This window comes from Oreochromis aureus, linkage group 14 (genome assembly GCF_013358895.1).
Source record: "Oreochromis aureus strain Israel breed Guangdong linkage group 14, ZZ_aureus, whole genome shotgun sequence".
Taxonomy (NCBI): Eukaryota; Metazoa; Chordata; class Actinopteri; order Cichliformes; family Cichlidae; genus Oreochromis; species Oreochromis aureus.
The window spans coordinates 20872926-20892041 of NC_052955.1; the positions used below are offsets into that span (position 1 = coordinate 20872926).

General features: G+C 40.3%; 1 protein-coding gene across 1 annotated transcript in view; it reads left to right on the forward strand.

Moving 5' to 3' along the window:
- The first annotated feature begins 962 nt into the window (after positions 1-962).
- Positions 963-19116, forward strand: part of sept4b (septin 4b) — a 49790-nt gene continuing 31636 nt past the window's right edge. Inside the window, exons 1-2 of the mRNA XM_031733138.2 lie at positions 963-1293; positions 5072-5079. Coding sequence (XP_031588998.1) covers positions 1242-1293; positions 5072-5079 — 60 coding nt within the window. The 5' untranslated portion in view covers positions 963-1241. The remainder of the gene's footprint in view (positions 1294-5071; positions 5080-19116) is intronic.

Here is a 19116-nt window from a genome sequence, read left to right on the forward strand (position 1 = left end):
GCTTTATTCCCTTACTTGGAGTCACGGTTTTCATTTTTAATTATACAGAGAAGATTCACAGTCAGATTCTTAAGTGGTCTAACGGGCTGATGAGTGTACATCAAACAGTTGCAAGGGTTGGATGTGCAGAACAAGGTTTAAAAACAGCTTTACTCCAGCAGCCATCACTCAGATGAACAAATTGTAGCCTTGTTACTTTGTGGGTTACTGAATCAAAATGATTTAGTTCTTTTTTTCAGTCTTTTTGTACTATGCTTATCTGTTGTCTGCTGTGTGTTGAAACTGTGCATGTGAGGATTGATGACTCAGGATTACAGAACAAATCTACCTATGGATACAAATAAAGTAACCTGAACCTGTTTATACATCAAAATCAATTAATTATAGATTGGCACTAACTAATAAATACACATGTAAAAGCTCAAATTTTAGGCTGGTTAGACAAATGTTTCAGCCTAAGCTGGCAAAGCATCTTGTGGGTGGAAACAGCATCTAGCTACTGAAAATAATAATATTTAAAATAAGTAAATTTCCAAAAAATTTAAGTGCAATATTATGGGGAACATCTTGAATCAAAGCCAGATGTCTACACTTGAATCACATCATGTCAAATATTTTGCGAAACTAAACAGCGTCACCGTCATGTTTACAATATTTTTGTTCGATTGTAGAATTTTGATAGACGGAAATGACCCCAAAAAAGAACTAATCACCGCCTCCTGCCTCATAAAGAAATACTAAATAAAGTAAAAAATAAATAAATGAATAAATGAATGGAGTTTAGCTTTGTCGTTATTTGTGACGCTCCAACGCTCACACACACCTGTGTTTACCTGTCCTCCTCCGATGCTAACAGCTTCCCCGGAGTGCTGCAGTTTATTCCTCTGAGACGCACGTGACCGTTCTTCCCGACGCGCATCCACGTGCGATTGTTTTCATTCCGACGATGCTGCGGCAACCGCGGCTGCTCTCTGACGTCACCGAGCTGGCAGGCAGGAGGCGGCTCGACAGTTTGAACCGCGAACGGAGAGAGAGCGAGAGAAAGAGTGTGTGTGTGTATGTATGTGTGTATAGATAGACACGGGTTTGTCCGGTTACGGCACGCAGGCGAGTGTTTTACAGTCACTGTGTTCAGACTCGGAGAGGAAATTAAGGAAAATACCGACGAAGAAGAGCAGAGGAGGGGGGAAAAGAGAAGAAGAAGAAGGGTCGCGGCCGTTGGCGCTCAGTGAAACTTTAAGATGGAAAATTCATCCAGCAACAGCCGGTTTCGGTCCACAGTGTTCAACCACGGTGAGTCCTCACATCCGACACTGAATGCGGGGATGCTCGTCTACTTTCTGAATAGGACCTACCTAAGAAAAAATAAATAAATAATCACATGTCCTTCCTTTTAAACTGTATTATTATTATGATTTAATCAATTAAACACAAATCGTCACAGTCTTCATCATGTCAGGTCTGTTTGGCTACAGGTCCGGGTTGTAAGCCGGTGGTATAAGTGCAGGTTTTGTTTTTATGGGTCTACTCAGACAGACAGACAGCACAGGATTGAGGGTACACTTCGTCCCGCTGAATGAAAAATCCTTGGAAAGCCTGGCAGCAGCCTGAGCTCCACACGGGACGACAGCACTGTAATTCTGCAGCTAAAGACTCACCACACCGAACTATTTCTGGACCACGCAAATCTGCAGTCAGCTCCATAAATATTTGGACAGTGACACTGTGTTTTTTTGCTTTTTTGTCGTTTTGTTTTTTTAAATTTTCTCTGTAATCTGCTATGTTTAGCATCAAAGGACTGAAATGAGCCCTTACGAGGTGATTAAAATGGAGACATTTGGCTTTAATTCAAGAGGTTTAACAAAATTATGGGGGGGTTCCCTATAGACATCAAGTGCAGAGTTTCCTCCCCTTCCAGCTGCCTTCACTTGGCTGGTAATTAGTGTAGCTATGTGACCTGAAAGGGTTAATGCAGATAAGGACCACAGCTTCATTGTGTCATTATAAAACCAGTGTGGTGATGTACAGAGGCAAAATGACTGTATTGGGGAGATGGATAGAGAGCTTAGAGTGTATATTACACCATCACCATAAAACAAGAAGTTCTGGTTCAGTTTGTTGCCTCAGATAGCTTTTCACTGACACCTTTATGTTTTTCTTTCTCCAGTTGGATGTTGTGGAATGACATTAGATGGCCCAAAACCAAACATTGGGCTCCACTGTTGGGGTTTTCTAAGCCAAGATATTTGTAAAGTTTTCGTCTTTTTCAGAGGTATTTTAGAAATTTGTGGACACATTGTGTTCTCTTGACATCAAATAGATTTGGTTCCCTGTTGTAAACAGTTTGAATCTCACCTGGATCTTATCGTGGCAGTGTGGGCACAGAGAGTAGTTTATCGGGCACAGTGATCTTGTGATGTGAAGTACCGGAGGCTGCAGTTGAGCTGAAACATTCCCCTCATTGAAACAGCTGCCCTGTGGTGTACTGTATGCACAGAAGGGTTGTGTAATGGATACAAACATGGCGAAAAGAAAGTGGGAGGTGATGAGTGCTCTTGTGCTGAGCGTTCATGTGATATTCTTTTCGTGTGTTGCTCATGTCATATGTTGCGCCCAGATGATTAGAAATATACAGTGAACCTTTTACTTTGCCAGCTCTGTGCTCAGTGTCTCTGCTCTAAGTAGTAGTAAGGTTATACTACTATGCTGATTTAAGCAATAAAACAGCCCTTTAATACACAATAAGACACAAATCCCTGTTGCAGGAAATGAGACTGTCCAGAGACAGATCTTCTGCATCCCTGTTAAATCATTTTTGTGGAGTCTCTTTAGATTTCACAGCACAGCGATAAGTTCAAATGTTAGTGTTTCCATGTCCTGCTGCTTGCTCACAAGTGCTTCAGTGTTATCTAAATTTCTTATGTGTCATTTCTTTGCAGAACTGTTGGCATGTAATAAAATAGAACAATTAGTTTATTGTAAACATATGTAACAAATTAACAAATATACCAGATGTACTGTATGTGCTAAATACACTTTTTCACTCTGTTTGAAAGAAGGATAAATATTTTGGGAAGAAGTCAGAGTGATGTGGGACTAAAATTATCCAAAGTGAACCCAGAGCTGTTTCTATTTGATTTGTATCCAGAAAAGTATAACCATAATAAAATCCCCAAGCTTTAATAGAGCTCAGTCTGTTAAATGCCAAAGAAATATTACTCCTAAACCAAATATTACACAATAGATAAGACAGGATGCATACTAGAAGACAAATAAGATTTAAAGGCAATTTAAACTCTTTTAAACATTTGGATCCCTCTGAGTTAATCATGCAGTGTTTGGTTTGTTATACATCGTAGAGGTATTGGGCCAAACCCCTTAATCTTTGAATTCCAGTGTTTCATTTAGTCCCATTGCTACTGGTATATAAAATCTAGCACTGAGCTTCTTCCCTCCTAAATATTCCACAGTTAGCTGTAAGTGGTATTATTGCAAAGTGGAAGCATTTAGGAAGCACTGCAACTCCACCTGGCCTCAGCAACTGCCGAGCTCCCAGCCTCCTTTGGCATTAACATCAGCATGAAAACTGTGTGCTGGGAGCTTCTTAGCATGGGTTTCCATGGCTGACAGTGGGTGTTTGGGACAGGTGGCACAGTGTTCCTCAGGGAAAGCCTTGTCCTCCTGCTGTCTGTGGCTGTGCTGACAACCTCGCTGGTGGAGGATCTCAGCATGTAGGTCAAGAGAGGCAAAATTAGGAAGTGAAGCACGTAGCTTTTACACTTCTGTAGTTCTGTGAGTCCATAATTAGATGTTTTCATTCCAAAATTTGCAGATATTTTTGGAGAGCTGTGAGTGTGAATGTTGAAGTTATCCATTTGTTGTTAACCGTGGCATCATGTCACAGTAATTTGGTGCTTCTGGAAGCAACACATGCTGCTCAGTTTGGCTTTAAAGAGCAGCAGCAGTAATATGCAGCTCATACATTATATATTGTCCATATGCAGGACTGACTAAACCACCTCCTGTAACGTTGCTGCTCTTCCTGAAGTGGTTATAAATGGTGGCAGAGGCTATAATGATCTTTCAGCTCCCTGACCTGTGCCTCAGTCTGCTCTGCACGCTCACAGGCAGAGATGGTCCTGAGTTTAAAGCAGTGAATCAATATTTGTTATCCTGCCAGGAAGCCTTCCAGGATAGGCAGCTTGGAGTAAAGAAATTTGTTTTGCCTCTTAAGGCCTGAAGGAATCGGTAAATGGCAAACCTCATGAATAATTTGGATCGTCGCCTGCTCATGACTAATTACTGGAGCGGCCAAATGTTTCAAAAGTGCTAGACTTCGAGATCGGTGCCAGTTTGATGCTATTTTTATCTGAACCTTTCACCAGTACGAGACTTCTGTGTGGAAGTTGGTTTTCAAAAGTTATTTTCCTTGCTTTCTGTCAAACTAAATTCCTGGCTAGCCCGCTCCAACTCTGTAAACCCACCAGGAGCCTCTGCCCCAAATTATTTACATAACACAAATGTGCAGACACTGATGACTAAATTCCATCCTTTAAGCATCCTTGTGTGTATTTCAGTAAAAGTTGACCCATGTCACTGATATTTTAGCACCAGAAAGAAAGAAAGAGACAAAGATGTGTTTCTGTTGTTGCGGTTAAATTGTGGGATTATGATTGAATATAAAAATGTGTAAATTATTTTTGATCTTCAAAAGAATGCTCTACAAAAATATATTGGTGTTCTATATGTTATTGCTTACTTGTTTGTTATTTTATTTATTTTTTTGTCTTCAAGAGTGTTGTGTGTTTAAGATTGTTTGAATTACTCAACTGAATATTGAGACACCATCCAGCAGACTGTTTTGAAGTGTTTTGTGTTTTCTGGTAACACTGAGAGAGCTGTTGGTGTCAGTATTTCTTAGATAATCAGCATTTTCTTTGCATTTAAATATTCTCCTAAGTTTCAGGGTTGCTCATGTTTTGTCTGTATGACTAAACATTTTGGTATTTATGTGTTTCTTCTCCTCCCCTATGTGTCCGACCTGTGTTGGATGTCATCCTCCTCCAACCAGATGATGAGGTAAGAAATCCTTTTTTCTTAAATCCTACAACCGCAGACAAAGTAGGACGCTGATGAGGCTAGGCTTGACCTTGATTATCTCACCAAAATGAGGACATTGTGGTTTGTGGATGTCAGGGCATTTTATCCCTGCTAGCCAGAGTTGTTGTTCAGATTCAGATCTTTAAAGAAAGAAAAACAGAAGTCACTTTTCTTTTCACAAATTGCTCTTGTGTTTGTTTTTGTTTGTTTTTTTTGCTGTGAATACTTTGAGTGTGAAATGGTCTGGGCTTTTCACCTCGCTTCATGTGAATAGGTGTGTTCACAGAGCCCAGATTTTCTTGTTCCACATGTTCCGCAGAGTGACAGCTGAGAATCTGCTACGTGTTCCAGCTTTCTTTTTTTTTTTCTTTTGTCTGTTGGAGGATGAAAGGGCGACTGTAGCCACTGAAATATGTAAAGTGAAACTTGGAGTCAGCAGCTCTCCCGAACCTGTGCCGCAGTTTGAGTGACGGCAGTCAAGTGTGATCAGCTTTCCAGCAACCAGATGACTGTCACCTCAGTGTCAAAACCCACCAATGCCTTCGCTTTACTCTTTTGATGTCACTGTCCAAAACCCCACAGCTGTGTTTGGCCCCACTGACTGGGGATGAAAGAGGAGGAGGAGGGGGTGTTTGTTTTCAAGCCCGAGCAGTTCACAGACGGGTGGAGAGGGGTTGGATTTGCGTGGGTGTGACAAACCCCAGTTCCTTTCTCAGCAGCATTCCTGGCCTGTGTGACAGAGCTGCAGGGTGTGTTGACAGAGGGAACAACACCTAGGGAGGAAACTTCTAGCATCTGTCCAAGGCCGAGAAGTGACGGCTGCTGCTGCTGCTGTAGCTCCTGGCTGGATGACAGCATTCGCTCGTTACTCTCCCGACGGTTTGGCACATCTTTCTTTGGGTATGTGATTAAATAAGCAGATGTCCAAGTCTGCATAATCTTAATTCTCGCTCTTCAAACCACACCCATTGTTGCTATTCTCATTAAACACAGTCTACTGTATCTACACATCTGAAAGCCATCATTAGGTCCAGATTGACATAAATAAAGCACCCTTCCCCTGCACCCACACCCAGTGGCTGTAAAACCATGCAGGACTGTGGGGTGTGGTGGTTCGAGAGGGTGCCTGTGGCTTCCTTTTGTTAGCCTAAAAATGCCACATGCTCTCTCTCTCACACACTCACACACACACACACACACACACACACACACACACACACACACACACACGCAGAGACACAGAGACGTCAGATGGGCAGTACCAGCTGTGGAAAGCACGTAGAAAAGGACGGTTGCTTCTCTTGAGAGAACTTCTCCACACACACACACACATATCACCGTGGTGCATTCCTCTGTGGCTTTTACTCAACTAGCCATTAGCTTTCTGAGGCTTCAGCTGCTGCTTGCCACTGCAGCCAACATGCAGGCGCTCTATAGTTGGAGTTTATTAGCCCATTAGCTCGCTAGCGACTGCAGCGGATGCCGGTTTCCCTCTCTCCTCTGATTCTCCTTTGGCTGCGTCTGTTTTTCTCATCTGCTATTGCTGCAACTCTGCATGCTCTCTTTGGGTTAACTTAGAAACTGGAAATGCAGAATGTCTAGTTTATGCTGCACCACGCCTGTTTGTCAATTAACAGACATTTCTTTGTTAAAGACACACTTGCACTACTTTTTGTCATTGTGAAGTAAAAATAGCGAACAATTAAGCTCGGGGAATGTTGAATGATTACATTCTGTTTGTCCTTTTTTCCAGTAGGGTGTTAAATAAGGACAAATGAAAATTGAATCAAGCCTTACCATTTCTTAAATGTCTTAAAAACATCTCTCTCTTTAGCAAGCAAGCAAAACTTTAACATAGATAGTTCCATAGCTGTCTTCTTACTATAATGATCATAGCATATTTACGTATATATGTCTGTATGTAACCCATTTCCACCTTAATGGGTTGACCAATCTGAACGAGACTTTGCACAGGCATCGTCACACATACAGCGATTATTAACAGCTTTATGTTTTTGAAAAAGATTTTTTATTAATCCCATTGTGTTTTTTTAAATTTCCCAGTATATTATGTTCATTTCATCATCCGATCATCATTGGCTCTGTGATGGAAATTTGTTTGAGTCGCCACAAATTAGAGAATGAAGAGTTTGAAAATTGCACCAAAGGCCTGGTGGTGTGTGAATATTGTAAAACTACATCAGTAGGCGTTAAGTAAGGCCAATCGAAAACAAGCAAGTAAATAAAATAAATGAATGGTAACTGTTTTGTGACAGTGGGAAGGAAGAACTCCCTTTTAACAGGAAGAAACCTCGAACAGGAATCTTGCTTGGGGAGTGCCAGCCGGTGTGTCCGGTTGTGAGAGAGGGAAAATGCTGAGAAAATGTTGCTTTCTTGACTTAAACACGTCAAAACTGCAAGTTAGGTTACAGGTTTGATAATTAGCATGTGTATGACACATATAAAGTATCTTTATTTCCCCACTGTCCTCTCTGTTCTAGTAATTATCAGAACTGTTAACTTATTTCAGCTGTGATTTCTTGAGTTTCCATAAGATGCATCCATAGAGAATTAACTGTGAGACCTGCATGTACTATTCCCCTTAAAGTCATTATTCTTCCCTGTGCAAAACTTAAGAAATGATTATAATTAAGGCAAAAATGAATAAAATCTATAAAACCACAAATTTATAATGAGGACCAAACAACAGACGAGTAGTTTTTCAGTCTTCAATGCTGCTTTATTCCCTCAATATTTGAGAAAGGGAAACAGGAGATAAAAATTTTGCACACCTGGTTTACTTTACATGATGTTTGTTATTGTATGAATCTCAGCTAACATACAGTGTCAAATATGAACATTATATTCTCTCCTCAGTTACATTTTCTCAATGAATCGCTTGGCAGTAGCACATCTCTCTTCTGTAAGCTGTTTTATTGAGACTATGATGTACAACTCATCAGTGAAAGCTGACCCATCGTTCTGTGTATCTGTGCAAAGTGTGTGGGCTTCATTCTCTGAGCGTGTAGTGAGATTCCCTGTGTAATGCAGACACTGTTTTTGTCCGTGGGTGTGGCTTTGACAGGCAGCCTGCTGGGCTTTTTTCAGCTTCATTCGATGGCAAACAGTCGTGTTAGGGAGCAGACACGCAACACTTCACTGTACACAAGGCTGCGGTAACACGGCAGTAAAAAGGTGGTGAAAGAGAAGAGATAATGGAGGGATTTTTTGTCAGCATTAGACGCCATCTTTTGTTTAATATTGATGTTAAAGTTTTTCCACTGAAAGACAGGCTACAAATATGCTTTTCTGCCATTATGAAAGTGGAATATAAGAATATAATAAAGGGGGGATACACAGGCATTTAGTAGAGGAAAAAAAAAAAGCTGTAGAGATTGCGCGATACCACTTTTTTATGTCCGAGACCGATATCATAAATTTGGATATCTGCCGATACCGATATGAATCCGATATATTCTATTTTATAATCAATAATACAGTTTTTTTTTAAATATCCTGCAGCATTTTGTATAAGTTCATACTCAAATTTAAAAAGACAAAACACTAAAGCTATTCTGTTACACTTGTATGCAAAAAATACTCTGCACCCCAAATATTTTGCAGTTCAGCAATACTAATCTTTTTAATTAAGCTTTTAGCAGAACTTTAAATCTAAGTATTTAAAGTAAGATTGAAAAAGTAATTTAAAATGCCATTTTTTTTGCAGATTTCAAAAACCGTGGTTCTGAAAAAAGTGCAATATCAGCACAAAATAATGTTTATATTCAACAACGAAAAAAAAAACAGGTTGTAGAATGGACCCATTTGTACTTAAAGCTTAACATATATAGACATCCAGAGTGGAAAGCAGTGCAAATAAATGCAAACATGGTTTCATGACATTCATCATTTATCAAGATTGAAGTCACTGTAAGCTGTTTTGTATCACATTTAACCTGAGACTGAATTTTGTGTCAATTCTATATGAAACTTAACACAAGTATGGAAAAAAAAGTGTTTTTCATAGTTTGTTTTTTTCGAACCACGGAACTATTTAGCCTGCAACACAGTTTGTTTTGTTTTGTTTTGTTTTTTTAAGTAAAACTTGAGTCTATCCATTGTACGGTCAGACTTAGCAATGACAACGCACAGACATCAGTGTTCCATATATCGGTTGTTAAGCTTAACGTAGGAATGCTTTACAAACATTCAGAGATGAACTTACACACTTGCTTTACTTAGCTGGGATAGCTTGCTCGGAGATGAAAAGCCGGTTTGGCAGCACATAGCGAGGTTCCAGATGCTTTCAGTGTGAAGTAACTCAAGACCGCCGACAGGTCTCGGACGCAACAGCCGCTCTTTGACTCATACTGCTCCAACGTGCTAAGGTCATTACCTGGGCTACGCCATGTCGCAAGTTTTGTGAGTTGCTTTTGTGATATTTAATATATCGGATTACCTGATAAACCGGATCCCTGATATCCGATCCAGTAATTTAAGTAAGGATTGGACCAATACTGTATATCGGTCCATCCCTAGTACAGTATAAAATAATGAGTCCAGTAGGCCTTATCCTTTTCTCTGGACTTTTTTATCTTTATTTGTGCAGTAAAGTTAGAAAATAAAAAGTGAAGGACTGACACAGTAAATAGTGTGGAGCAGTGACTCTGCAGCTGCTGAGAGCTTTTTAACCCTTTTGGTATGCACCACAAGCCTTTGGCCATCAGGTTTCCAGGAAAATGTTCATTTAGGTGCTTCAGCTTAGGTCTTGTCAAAGTTTGCTGGGACACTGGAATAAGACAGAACTACTGTTAATGTTTATCCAACAGCTGTACGGTACCTCCAGCAACAGCCTTAAATTTAGCACTGAGATGATTCTTCATGCTGATATGACTTCCTGTCTAAGTTCATGATTTTAGGCTAATCTATCCCCTCTTTATGTATGCATTCCTTTGCAAATCTTTCTGGAGTAGCTGCTTGAAGACTAATGTTGGAAATGCCTTTGTGAATCAGCCTGTTCATTCCTACTTTGAAATCCCAACTTCCTGTGCTCGCTGCTTCCTTCCTATCCCTGCTGGGCTTGCTCACCCAGCCCTCAAGATAACCGGCTTCATATCTGCAGATGTCCCACTTCGCCCCGAGCTCGCTTTCCAACCTCCACTCTGAGCACTCTGCAGAAGTTTTAGTCAGAGGGCGACCTTAAACATTCCTCTAAAGCCTCACTGAAGTGGCCCCTGCCAATCCTCCCACTTGCTATAAATAATCTCAGCCCAGTTCCCATGGCCCCCACTGAGGTCCCAGCACTCAGCTAACAATGCGTGATATGCTTAAACCAATGAGATTACCAGCTTTTCTGACTGAGATTATCTTTCAGGGAGAACCTGAGGCAGGCGATGAGACAGTGGCAGGTGTTGCCAGTATGGTCAGGCCACTGTGGTTTAAGGGGAATAAAAAGACCATTTCATATAAACATATTCTGTGCCGTGCTCCAGCTGTTTCTTGTTTAGGAGACTTGGAATTGTTCATTTAAGAACCATCTTCAGAAAATATGCCACATTTTTTTTCCACTATGCTCAGACTGGTTTGTAATCAAACTGAAATTTACATCTGCAGAGTGGCTCTCATTTTTTGGCATACCCAGATTCCATGTTCTCATTGCACAGTTATAGTATTTAAAGCATCCAGTCCTAACCTCTAACCCCTGTGGGACAGCTCTCATATTCTTCTAGCTTTTCACTCTGTGGTTTGGAGTGCAGTCATCTCCAATTCATCTGGAGTCAGCCCAGTGAAAATACATTTTGCTTATGTTTCAGCATGTGTGCATATAGTTCATACTGTCATTAAAATACAAAACAGTATTCATCTGGAGTGAATAAATACCATAGAAGGAAAAGTCACCCACACATACTGTAGCTCATACAAAACATTTGAACAAATGTTAGCATTTTTGGGTCTTCAAGCATTGTTTCGTGATTTATTTGATTTGGTCACAAAAAAAGCATATTTCCTTTGCAGCTACTGTGGAGCTAAATAAATAAACAACAGAGCTTTTGTCTATTTACCAACAAGTGTCCCCCCCCCAGCAGCACCTCAAGACCTGGGCCTGACTTCAGTGTGGTTGCAGACTTAAACATGCTCTGTAGCGCTCTGCACTGTAGCTTCTTCCCTTCCCTGTGGTTGTTGCGTTACAAAGGAACCTGCAGAGGAATTTCATGCAGCACAAGCAGCATATCAACCAGAGTGATGTTTGTAAGGATGGGCAGCTGCCTGGCTGAGAATCAAAATGCCTTGATCTAATCTCTGTACTTCTGGGAGTAAAGTCAGGGAGTTTACTCTAAGTGGATGCGCAACTAAAGCAGATAACAATTAAGGCTATCTTTTAAATGTCATTATCAGACCTCACAGTGGGAGGGGAAACAGCTCTGGAGTGACCACTGCCAACATGTGGGAATTTTTATGTATTTATTTATTTTACTGTGGACTGATTGCAGGATGGAGGCTCAGAAGGTAACTTTTTTCCCCCCTCTTCTAGAGAAGGTTTCAAACCCAGGCAGGGTCCCTCTGGTATCCATGTTTTCATGCCATCAAGAAGACATCAGATTAATGCTGCCTGTGTCTTTCCAGGACACACAAAACAGCTTCACTTCAAGGTTAAATGAAGGTTAAAAAATAAATAGATTATGCCTTACAGGTTATGTCTTGAACCCTTATGAGCATTATTTATTAATTTGTCAACAATCGTATTGGCACCCCAGTGAATGCTGACAATGGTCTTTGCTTTTTTGCTGTTAAGGATTATATTTTATATGTAGGACATTTGTTAGACATTGAAATCTGCTCATTCTTGCATGAGAATATGGGACTGTGCACTAAGGCATAGAAATAAGACCAGCATGGTCCTCAGCTGCAGCACCCTTTGCTCGCCTTAAGCAAACACTTCCAGATGCTCCCACCATGCTGCCGGACAGCGAGAGGAAATTCCAGGCAAGCCAAAAGGAAGAGCAGGAGAGATGGTAGAGATGTTGAGGGCAGGGGATGCAGTAAAGGATGGCCCCTAATGTGCCTGATGTATGTGTATGTGTATGTGTGTGTATATATATATATATATATATATATATATATATATATGTGTATATATATATATATATATATATATATATATATATATATATATATATATATATATATATATATATATAGATATAGATATAGATAGATATAGATATAGATATAGATATAGATAGATAGATAGATAGATAGATAGATAGATATATATATATAGAGATAGATAGATATATATATATAGAGATAGATAGATATATATATATAGAGATAGATAGATATATATATATAGAGATAGATAGATATATATATATAGAGATAGATATATCTTTCTTGATCTGATTTGTAGGAAAATATGTATTGTGTAGTAAAAGTAAGAAAAAGGAATAGATGTCAGATGAGTTTCATGTAACATGGGAAAATGTGCTGGTTAGAACAACAGGTAAATTATAAGAAATGACTACAAAGGGGATGATGTGAGTCATGAGGAAAACACACCAAGTTTGCTGGACGCCTGTAAATGATAAGGAAAGTTACAGAAGGCTCATAGGGTTGCAGTCATGGATGGGATGTTATCAGATGTTAGTTTGCAGGAGGAGCTGCTGCTCATAAATCCAGACGATAAAGAAACCAGGCGGATTTACTGTATTTCTTTGCCTCGCACCATCAGCATCAGACACACAGACAAAACAGATACTTGGGCAGATGCAGGTATCAGATTTAAGCACATAATGTTTCAGCATGCTGAAACATGATGATAGACGGATAAGCGTGGAGAGGCTGGGAGTTTAAAACATCGCCACAATGCAGTTTGGTGGATGTAAGTGTAACTGGAATTTAGGACGTGGTTTAGTGGAAGAGAAAAGTGTGAATATTTTGTGCATTAAAACTATTTTACATACTTGCCTATTCTTAATGCAACCGTTTACACCAACCGTGTAATTTTGCAGGAGACATTTGCTTAAAATAGCTCAAAATTCACATCTGTACTGAATATACTATCATGTGGAAATAGATGGGTGCTACACAAACTAACAAGCAGCTGTTCACCCAGTGAGAGTAAACAGGGTGAGAAGTAAAATGGGGGGGACGGGTAGAGACTAGCTGCACATTTATTAGCAAATGTATGTTGTCAATTTTCTCTTTGTGTGTGTGTGTGTGTGCGTGAGAGAGACTTTATCCATATCACTCTACACACAGGCCTTTTTGAAACTGGATACTGAAACTATAACCACGGCACTGGCACCCTACTGTTCAGTAAAGTCTTAGAGTAGTTTATGGGAACAGTGTCTGGAGTTCAACAGGTCAAACCTGACTCATATTTAATGCTCTCCTAACAGATTAAATGTGTTTCATTCACTGGTGTTTGAGCCGAGGGCATCATGATGAGGATCTGTGGGGGATGTACTTGTGATCTGATCCACTCCGTCCACATTATTACATGTGATGAAATCTTTTTCATCTTTCTTGGAATGACTGTGTGCATTAACAGGCCTTTTTTTTAAATAACTGTTTAAAAACAATGTTACTGTTACTACCCCTGCTGTTTGTTTGGCCAGTATTAATGAGGCCCCTGAGGCTCAGGATGCGTCTTTTTATTTTTGGGTTTCATTTTCTATGTGCTCTTTGTAGCCTGATTTGAATCGATTTTTAGTGTTTTTGTCTGACTAGCACTTTGTAACATTGTTTTTAAAGGTGCTAAACAAAAATATATCATTGTAACTGTAGTTTGGAGTTGGGTGTATTTTATGTGTTCTGTGTAGTGATTTTGGGGGTCAGTTGAGAGCAGTAGTGATGTGAGCTCAGGGATTTTGGGGCTGAAGTGTCTGCTTCTGTGTGAACTGGGTAAACGCCACAACATGTGCGTCTCATTGAGGGATCAAAGTGTTGACACGTGGCCCGCTCTTGAGCCTGCGCCCTCTCCCCCCCCCCCCCCATTTTGCCCCTTTTATATCCTCCCTTCATTTCAGAGTTTCTGCTCTCTATCTTCTGGTGAAAGAAGGATCTCCAGCATCCAAAATAGCCCCTCTCACTTAAAGGACTCACTCCCTTGGGCTTTAGACTTTCTCTATTTAACCTTTACATAAACATACTCGCATAACTGCGGCATGTTGACCTCCCTGCTATTCAAGAACTCCAACCACACCAGGATCCCTCTCCATGTGTCTCCACCATCGGTGCCAAGAAGGTTTCTGAACCTGGGATCTTAGAAATGAGCATCTTTTGGTCATCAGTCATGATTATAATCTGTATTTCTGATACTAAATTATACTTTAACAAAAGCATGTGTAATAAAAGTTATTTTAATTTAAGAGGCCTCACATTGATTTACAGACGCTGCCTGAGTTTTAACTGTAACGAATAAAATACGGTGTTTAAAAAAAACCCTCTGAAAGGCAGTGTGGCCCAGCAGGAAACCAGACACCCATTTACTAATCTTCTCTGTGAGGTAGTTTTAATTACAAGTGTCTATCTTATTTGTGTGTGTGTGTCTGCATGCGCCTCTATGATCTTCAAAAGTTAACAGCACCCTCAGGACATCCATTATGGATTGCTTTATGGAGCGGCCCTTAGTATTTAAACCCTATGAGCAGCTAATGACTTCCTTATTTTCACTGTTAAAAAACCCTCTTTCAGTCTCTTTTTTAGGCTCCTGGTAACTGAAAATAAAAAATAAAAACATCCGGTGCTTTAGACAGATTAACAGGTTGCCCAAGGCAGCTTGTTACAGGGTATATTACAAGTTTATTCAGGTCCTTTTTTTCAGTATCTATAGCACTTGTTTCATTGTTTTTTATGAAACATTTTGACAAATACACTGTAGACGTATGCTTTACAGCAGTAAAGACCACAAGTTTGTTTCTATAATATGCCTGTATGAAAATGAGGAACAAGCTCAGTGTGTGGATACTTCCAGTTTGACTAATATCACGAATAGACAAACTGGAGGGAGCAAAAGGCTTTTTTCAAAATCTCAGAATAGCTGTTATATATCTCTGTCCCTTTTACAGCTAAATTAATACAATCAGTTTCCTCTTACAAGCTTTGCCAAGTTTTTATTCATTTCAGTCAGTGAGTTAAAATGACCTCAGCAGAGGAAAACAAAGAAGCTGCTCTATCATGGCTGTAATCTCCAGCTTATATTTCTGTTTGTGGCCAAACTGAGAACTTTGAAATACAAACCTAAAGTGGATTTTAATATACAGCGTGTAATTGTTAGTGCTGTTAGAAAGTACTCGATCCACAATTCACAATCCTATTCATTTATTTAAGTGAATTATCTCCCTTCCTATAACTCAGTCTGTGGTCCTTTATTGACCACATGAAAATTTAATAATGGTCCTACCATCCTTCAGTGGAAAACCTCTGTGTCATTTTGCTGAGCTGCTTTTGAGTAATAGCACTGTGTGTTAGCAGTGCCCTCCTGTGTGTCAGTCAGGCATGATGATATCATTATAGCAGATCTCAGTGTATATTTATACACACTTTTTAAAAAGACCAGAAAATAATTTGATCCGGAGGTACCAGAGGAAAAGACAGAAACCAGACTGGCCTGTTACTGGCAGTGAGGCTGGAGGAAAATGTGATATAACACAGAAGCTTATAACTATCCGTGATCCCTTTTCTGCTATTTTATTTTAGTTTTTATTTTATTTATTTATTTTTTGTCTTTTTTACAGCATGAGACATTCGTTCTCCTGTATTTAGCCATCTCACAGGGCAGTAAATAGATGCCTTCAGTGTCCTTGCACTTCCAGTCCACCTGTTAACGAGCATCCCCCTTTTTGACGCTGTTTGTGATATTTATGTCTGTGAGAAGTGCTGCATATTTCAGTAGCACTCTGTGTTTAACTTGTGAATGTGTGTGAGATCGAATTACAAAACACACTGAAAAATATGTGATCCTTTAAACCGCAGAGGGGGCAGAAAGCAAGCGTTTAAAATGAGTCACGGTTGAGCAAGGTTTTTACAGTTGACTAAAACTGTGCAAAAAATGTTTCAGTTCGTTCAATTCAGTTTTATTTATATAGCGCTAAATCACAACAACAGTAACCTCAAGGTGCAGCCCCAACAATCAGACGACCCCCTATAAGCAACTTTAGCCACAGTGAGAAGGAAAAAACCCTTTTAACAGGAAGAAACCTCTGGCAGAACCAGGGCCAGTTAGCTGAAATAAAAATTCAGACTGAATGAGAACTGACACGAGATTCTCTACTCACAAAGCTAACTGATATATAACAAAAATATACAGGAAGTGGCTTTATTTTTAGTATTTAGTCTATCCATGCATCCACATTAACCTCCTATCTAGTTCAGGGTCACCTGCTGTAATAGGGTGAAAGGCAGGGTACACTTTGGACAGGGCTACTAACTGTTAAATGTAGCATCAGCCGAACCTACCTGATGAGGGTTTAATGCATTTATTTATTGAGTCTTTATTGTTAATATGACTGAGTCAGCTGCTGTCACAAAGTGCAAAACACTCTGGGTTCTTTGTTAGCTGTGCACACAGGTGCTTGCAAAGAGCCAGTGCTGTGTTAGCGGTATAATGCAGTTGTTTCAGTCTTTGATCCATTTTGCACTTTACAATCTTACTGTTGTTCTTTTAATTCAAAGTTATTATAGGTTTCTGGGTAATGAATGCACCAAGAGTGTGTATTTCAGGCATTGTCAACATTAAGTAGCAGTGTAAGAGTTGGTTTGCGGTGTCTCAGAACCCTTACTGTCTGACCACGTTGGAAGTCGAGTGTTGCAAATCTCTCCAGGGAGGTGTTCATAGGGTTGCATTGGACCACATTTAAAGTGCAGATGTGTAGCGAGCGGAAAAAACGAGTCATGCCGTAAAGTAGGTGTGAAAGTCTGATTGTCAGTTGCAGAGCCCACCCCCCACCCCCCACTCTCTCCCTCCCACAAACCCCTGCTGGAAATTTTCTTGGGTTGCAACATGCCATTATGACAGAGCATACATCCCTCTTAAGTAGTGTGATTTTCTTCTCGGTTGGTTTCTAAAACAATAAGGAAGAACTTTGGAGGCGGACAGTAAGATGTAGTTCTGAGACCATGTTTATGTAAAATGACAGTTGTGGCCTTTCCCTCTCAGCCACTTTGGTTATGACATTGTTTTTACTGGGAAGACTACAGCACAAGTTGTCCACGGAAAAATAAAGATGTCTCGGGATTTCGTAACATCCCAAGACAATGTGGACCAATCCCTTGTGCTTTTAAAAGAAAAGCAAAAAAAAAAAGCAAACTTAACTCAGGAATTCCTTGGTGACACAAAAGAAGTTTAAACAGTAAATTTCTATCATCATAAACAACAGTTCATAGCATGATGGAAATTTGGCTTGTCTAAAAGCATGTCTCTAAGACCTGTCAAAGGCTGTGAATCATTTGTGGAGTTTAAGCAAGTTTTGTTTTTGTTTTTTGTTTTTTTTGTTTGAGTGATTTACCAGCTAGCTCCTGTTGGCTCTCAAGCTGCAGCACACCAATGATCTCTGAATAACGTTCTGTTTTTCAGACTCTGTGGAGACTGAAGCCCAGTTTCCTCACCCTAAATGAGCTCTTTGGTTATGGCATAGCAGTGTCTCTCTCTTTCTCTTTTGCATCACTGCCCAGATTCACTGGGAGTCGTGCCAAAGGGGGTGCCCCCTTCTCTGCAGTGTTATCATCTGACGCTAATGTTGAAGCTTTGTGCAGTGACGTGACTACCCTGTTTAGAAAGACATTCATGGTAGTCACAGATGTTGTTTTCTCATAAATGTGCAGGATATGCTGAAGTTTAAGATCCTGTGCTGTATTGTACTTTGTTTAAGAATGACTCACTTGAATGAGTGGAGAATGTGGGGCGAGAGGCCTGTTTACCTTTCTAATCAACTGCCTGGTCCATCTAGAGCCAGACTAAAGGAGGGCCTATCGAGCAAGCTCAGGCTGCTGACTTAGGAGTCTTGTGCTTGCTGGTGTCTGGGCTATTAATAGAGCTAGCCTGAGAATTCAGTCTAAGGTCAGCAACAGATTCCTGCTCCCAACTAGTCCAAGGGAACAAGAGGGAAAAGTCCCTCCTTGAAATTATTCATTTTTCACTTCTACTCATGCAGGATGGCCTCACTGTGGGGTAGAGGGAAGCCACACTTCTGCAGATTTCCCTACCCAAAGTGCCAACTGTTGTCCTGCTGTCTCGATTTGCTGAGTGCTTTAAGCTTTTCAAGTGATTCAGAGTGGAACGTGCTGCACCCATAGGATGTGCCCTGAAAATCTCAGCTTCTTTTCTGTCTCTGTAATTCACGATGCTTCTTTTGTCAGTGCTCTGCAGATCAGTTTTAAATCGGACCAACTTTAATAATTGTTTGGAAAGCGACCAGAGTGAGGCACAGACACCACCTAGGGTGTTTGACCATCAGCTAAGCATTCAGGAGTGAAGACCAAGCAGCAACCTCCTGGAAAAATAAAGCCAACACAGAAGTTTAAAAAAAGAAAAGAAAAAGAAACTGCAGTTCTTGAAGTGGCAACTTGAGATTGACCAAAGACAGTCTTATCAATCCACTTGGATGTTGGTGTTGTGGGGGTGGCGGCCATAATGTTCACAAATCCCATAGCTACGCACAGCCCACCACCTGTATAGTGTAAAGTTCAAATGATCGACTGGGCCGATACTGTGAGGCCATTATGAATTTACACTAGTTATTAGAAGGCACAAGAGGTCAGCTTGTACCTTTCTACGCATCCTCTCCCCTGCTTGGGTTCCCTCCAGGTACTCCACAGTCAAGTGACATGTAGGTTAAGGCCAGAGTGCCAGTGTGATCCTGGATAGGCTACAGATTTCCCTAATTCAATTCAAATATTATCACCATTGCTACATTCATGAGTTTGTTTTGTTATGTTGTTGTTTTTTTGTTTTTGTTTTTTTAAATATACAGTCTGCACTGGGGGGTGGCTGTAGTTGTGGCTGTAGCTCAG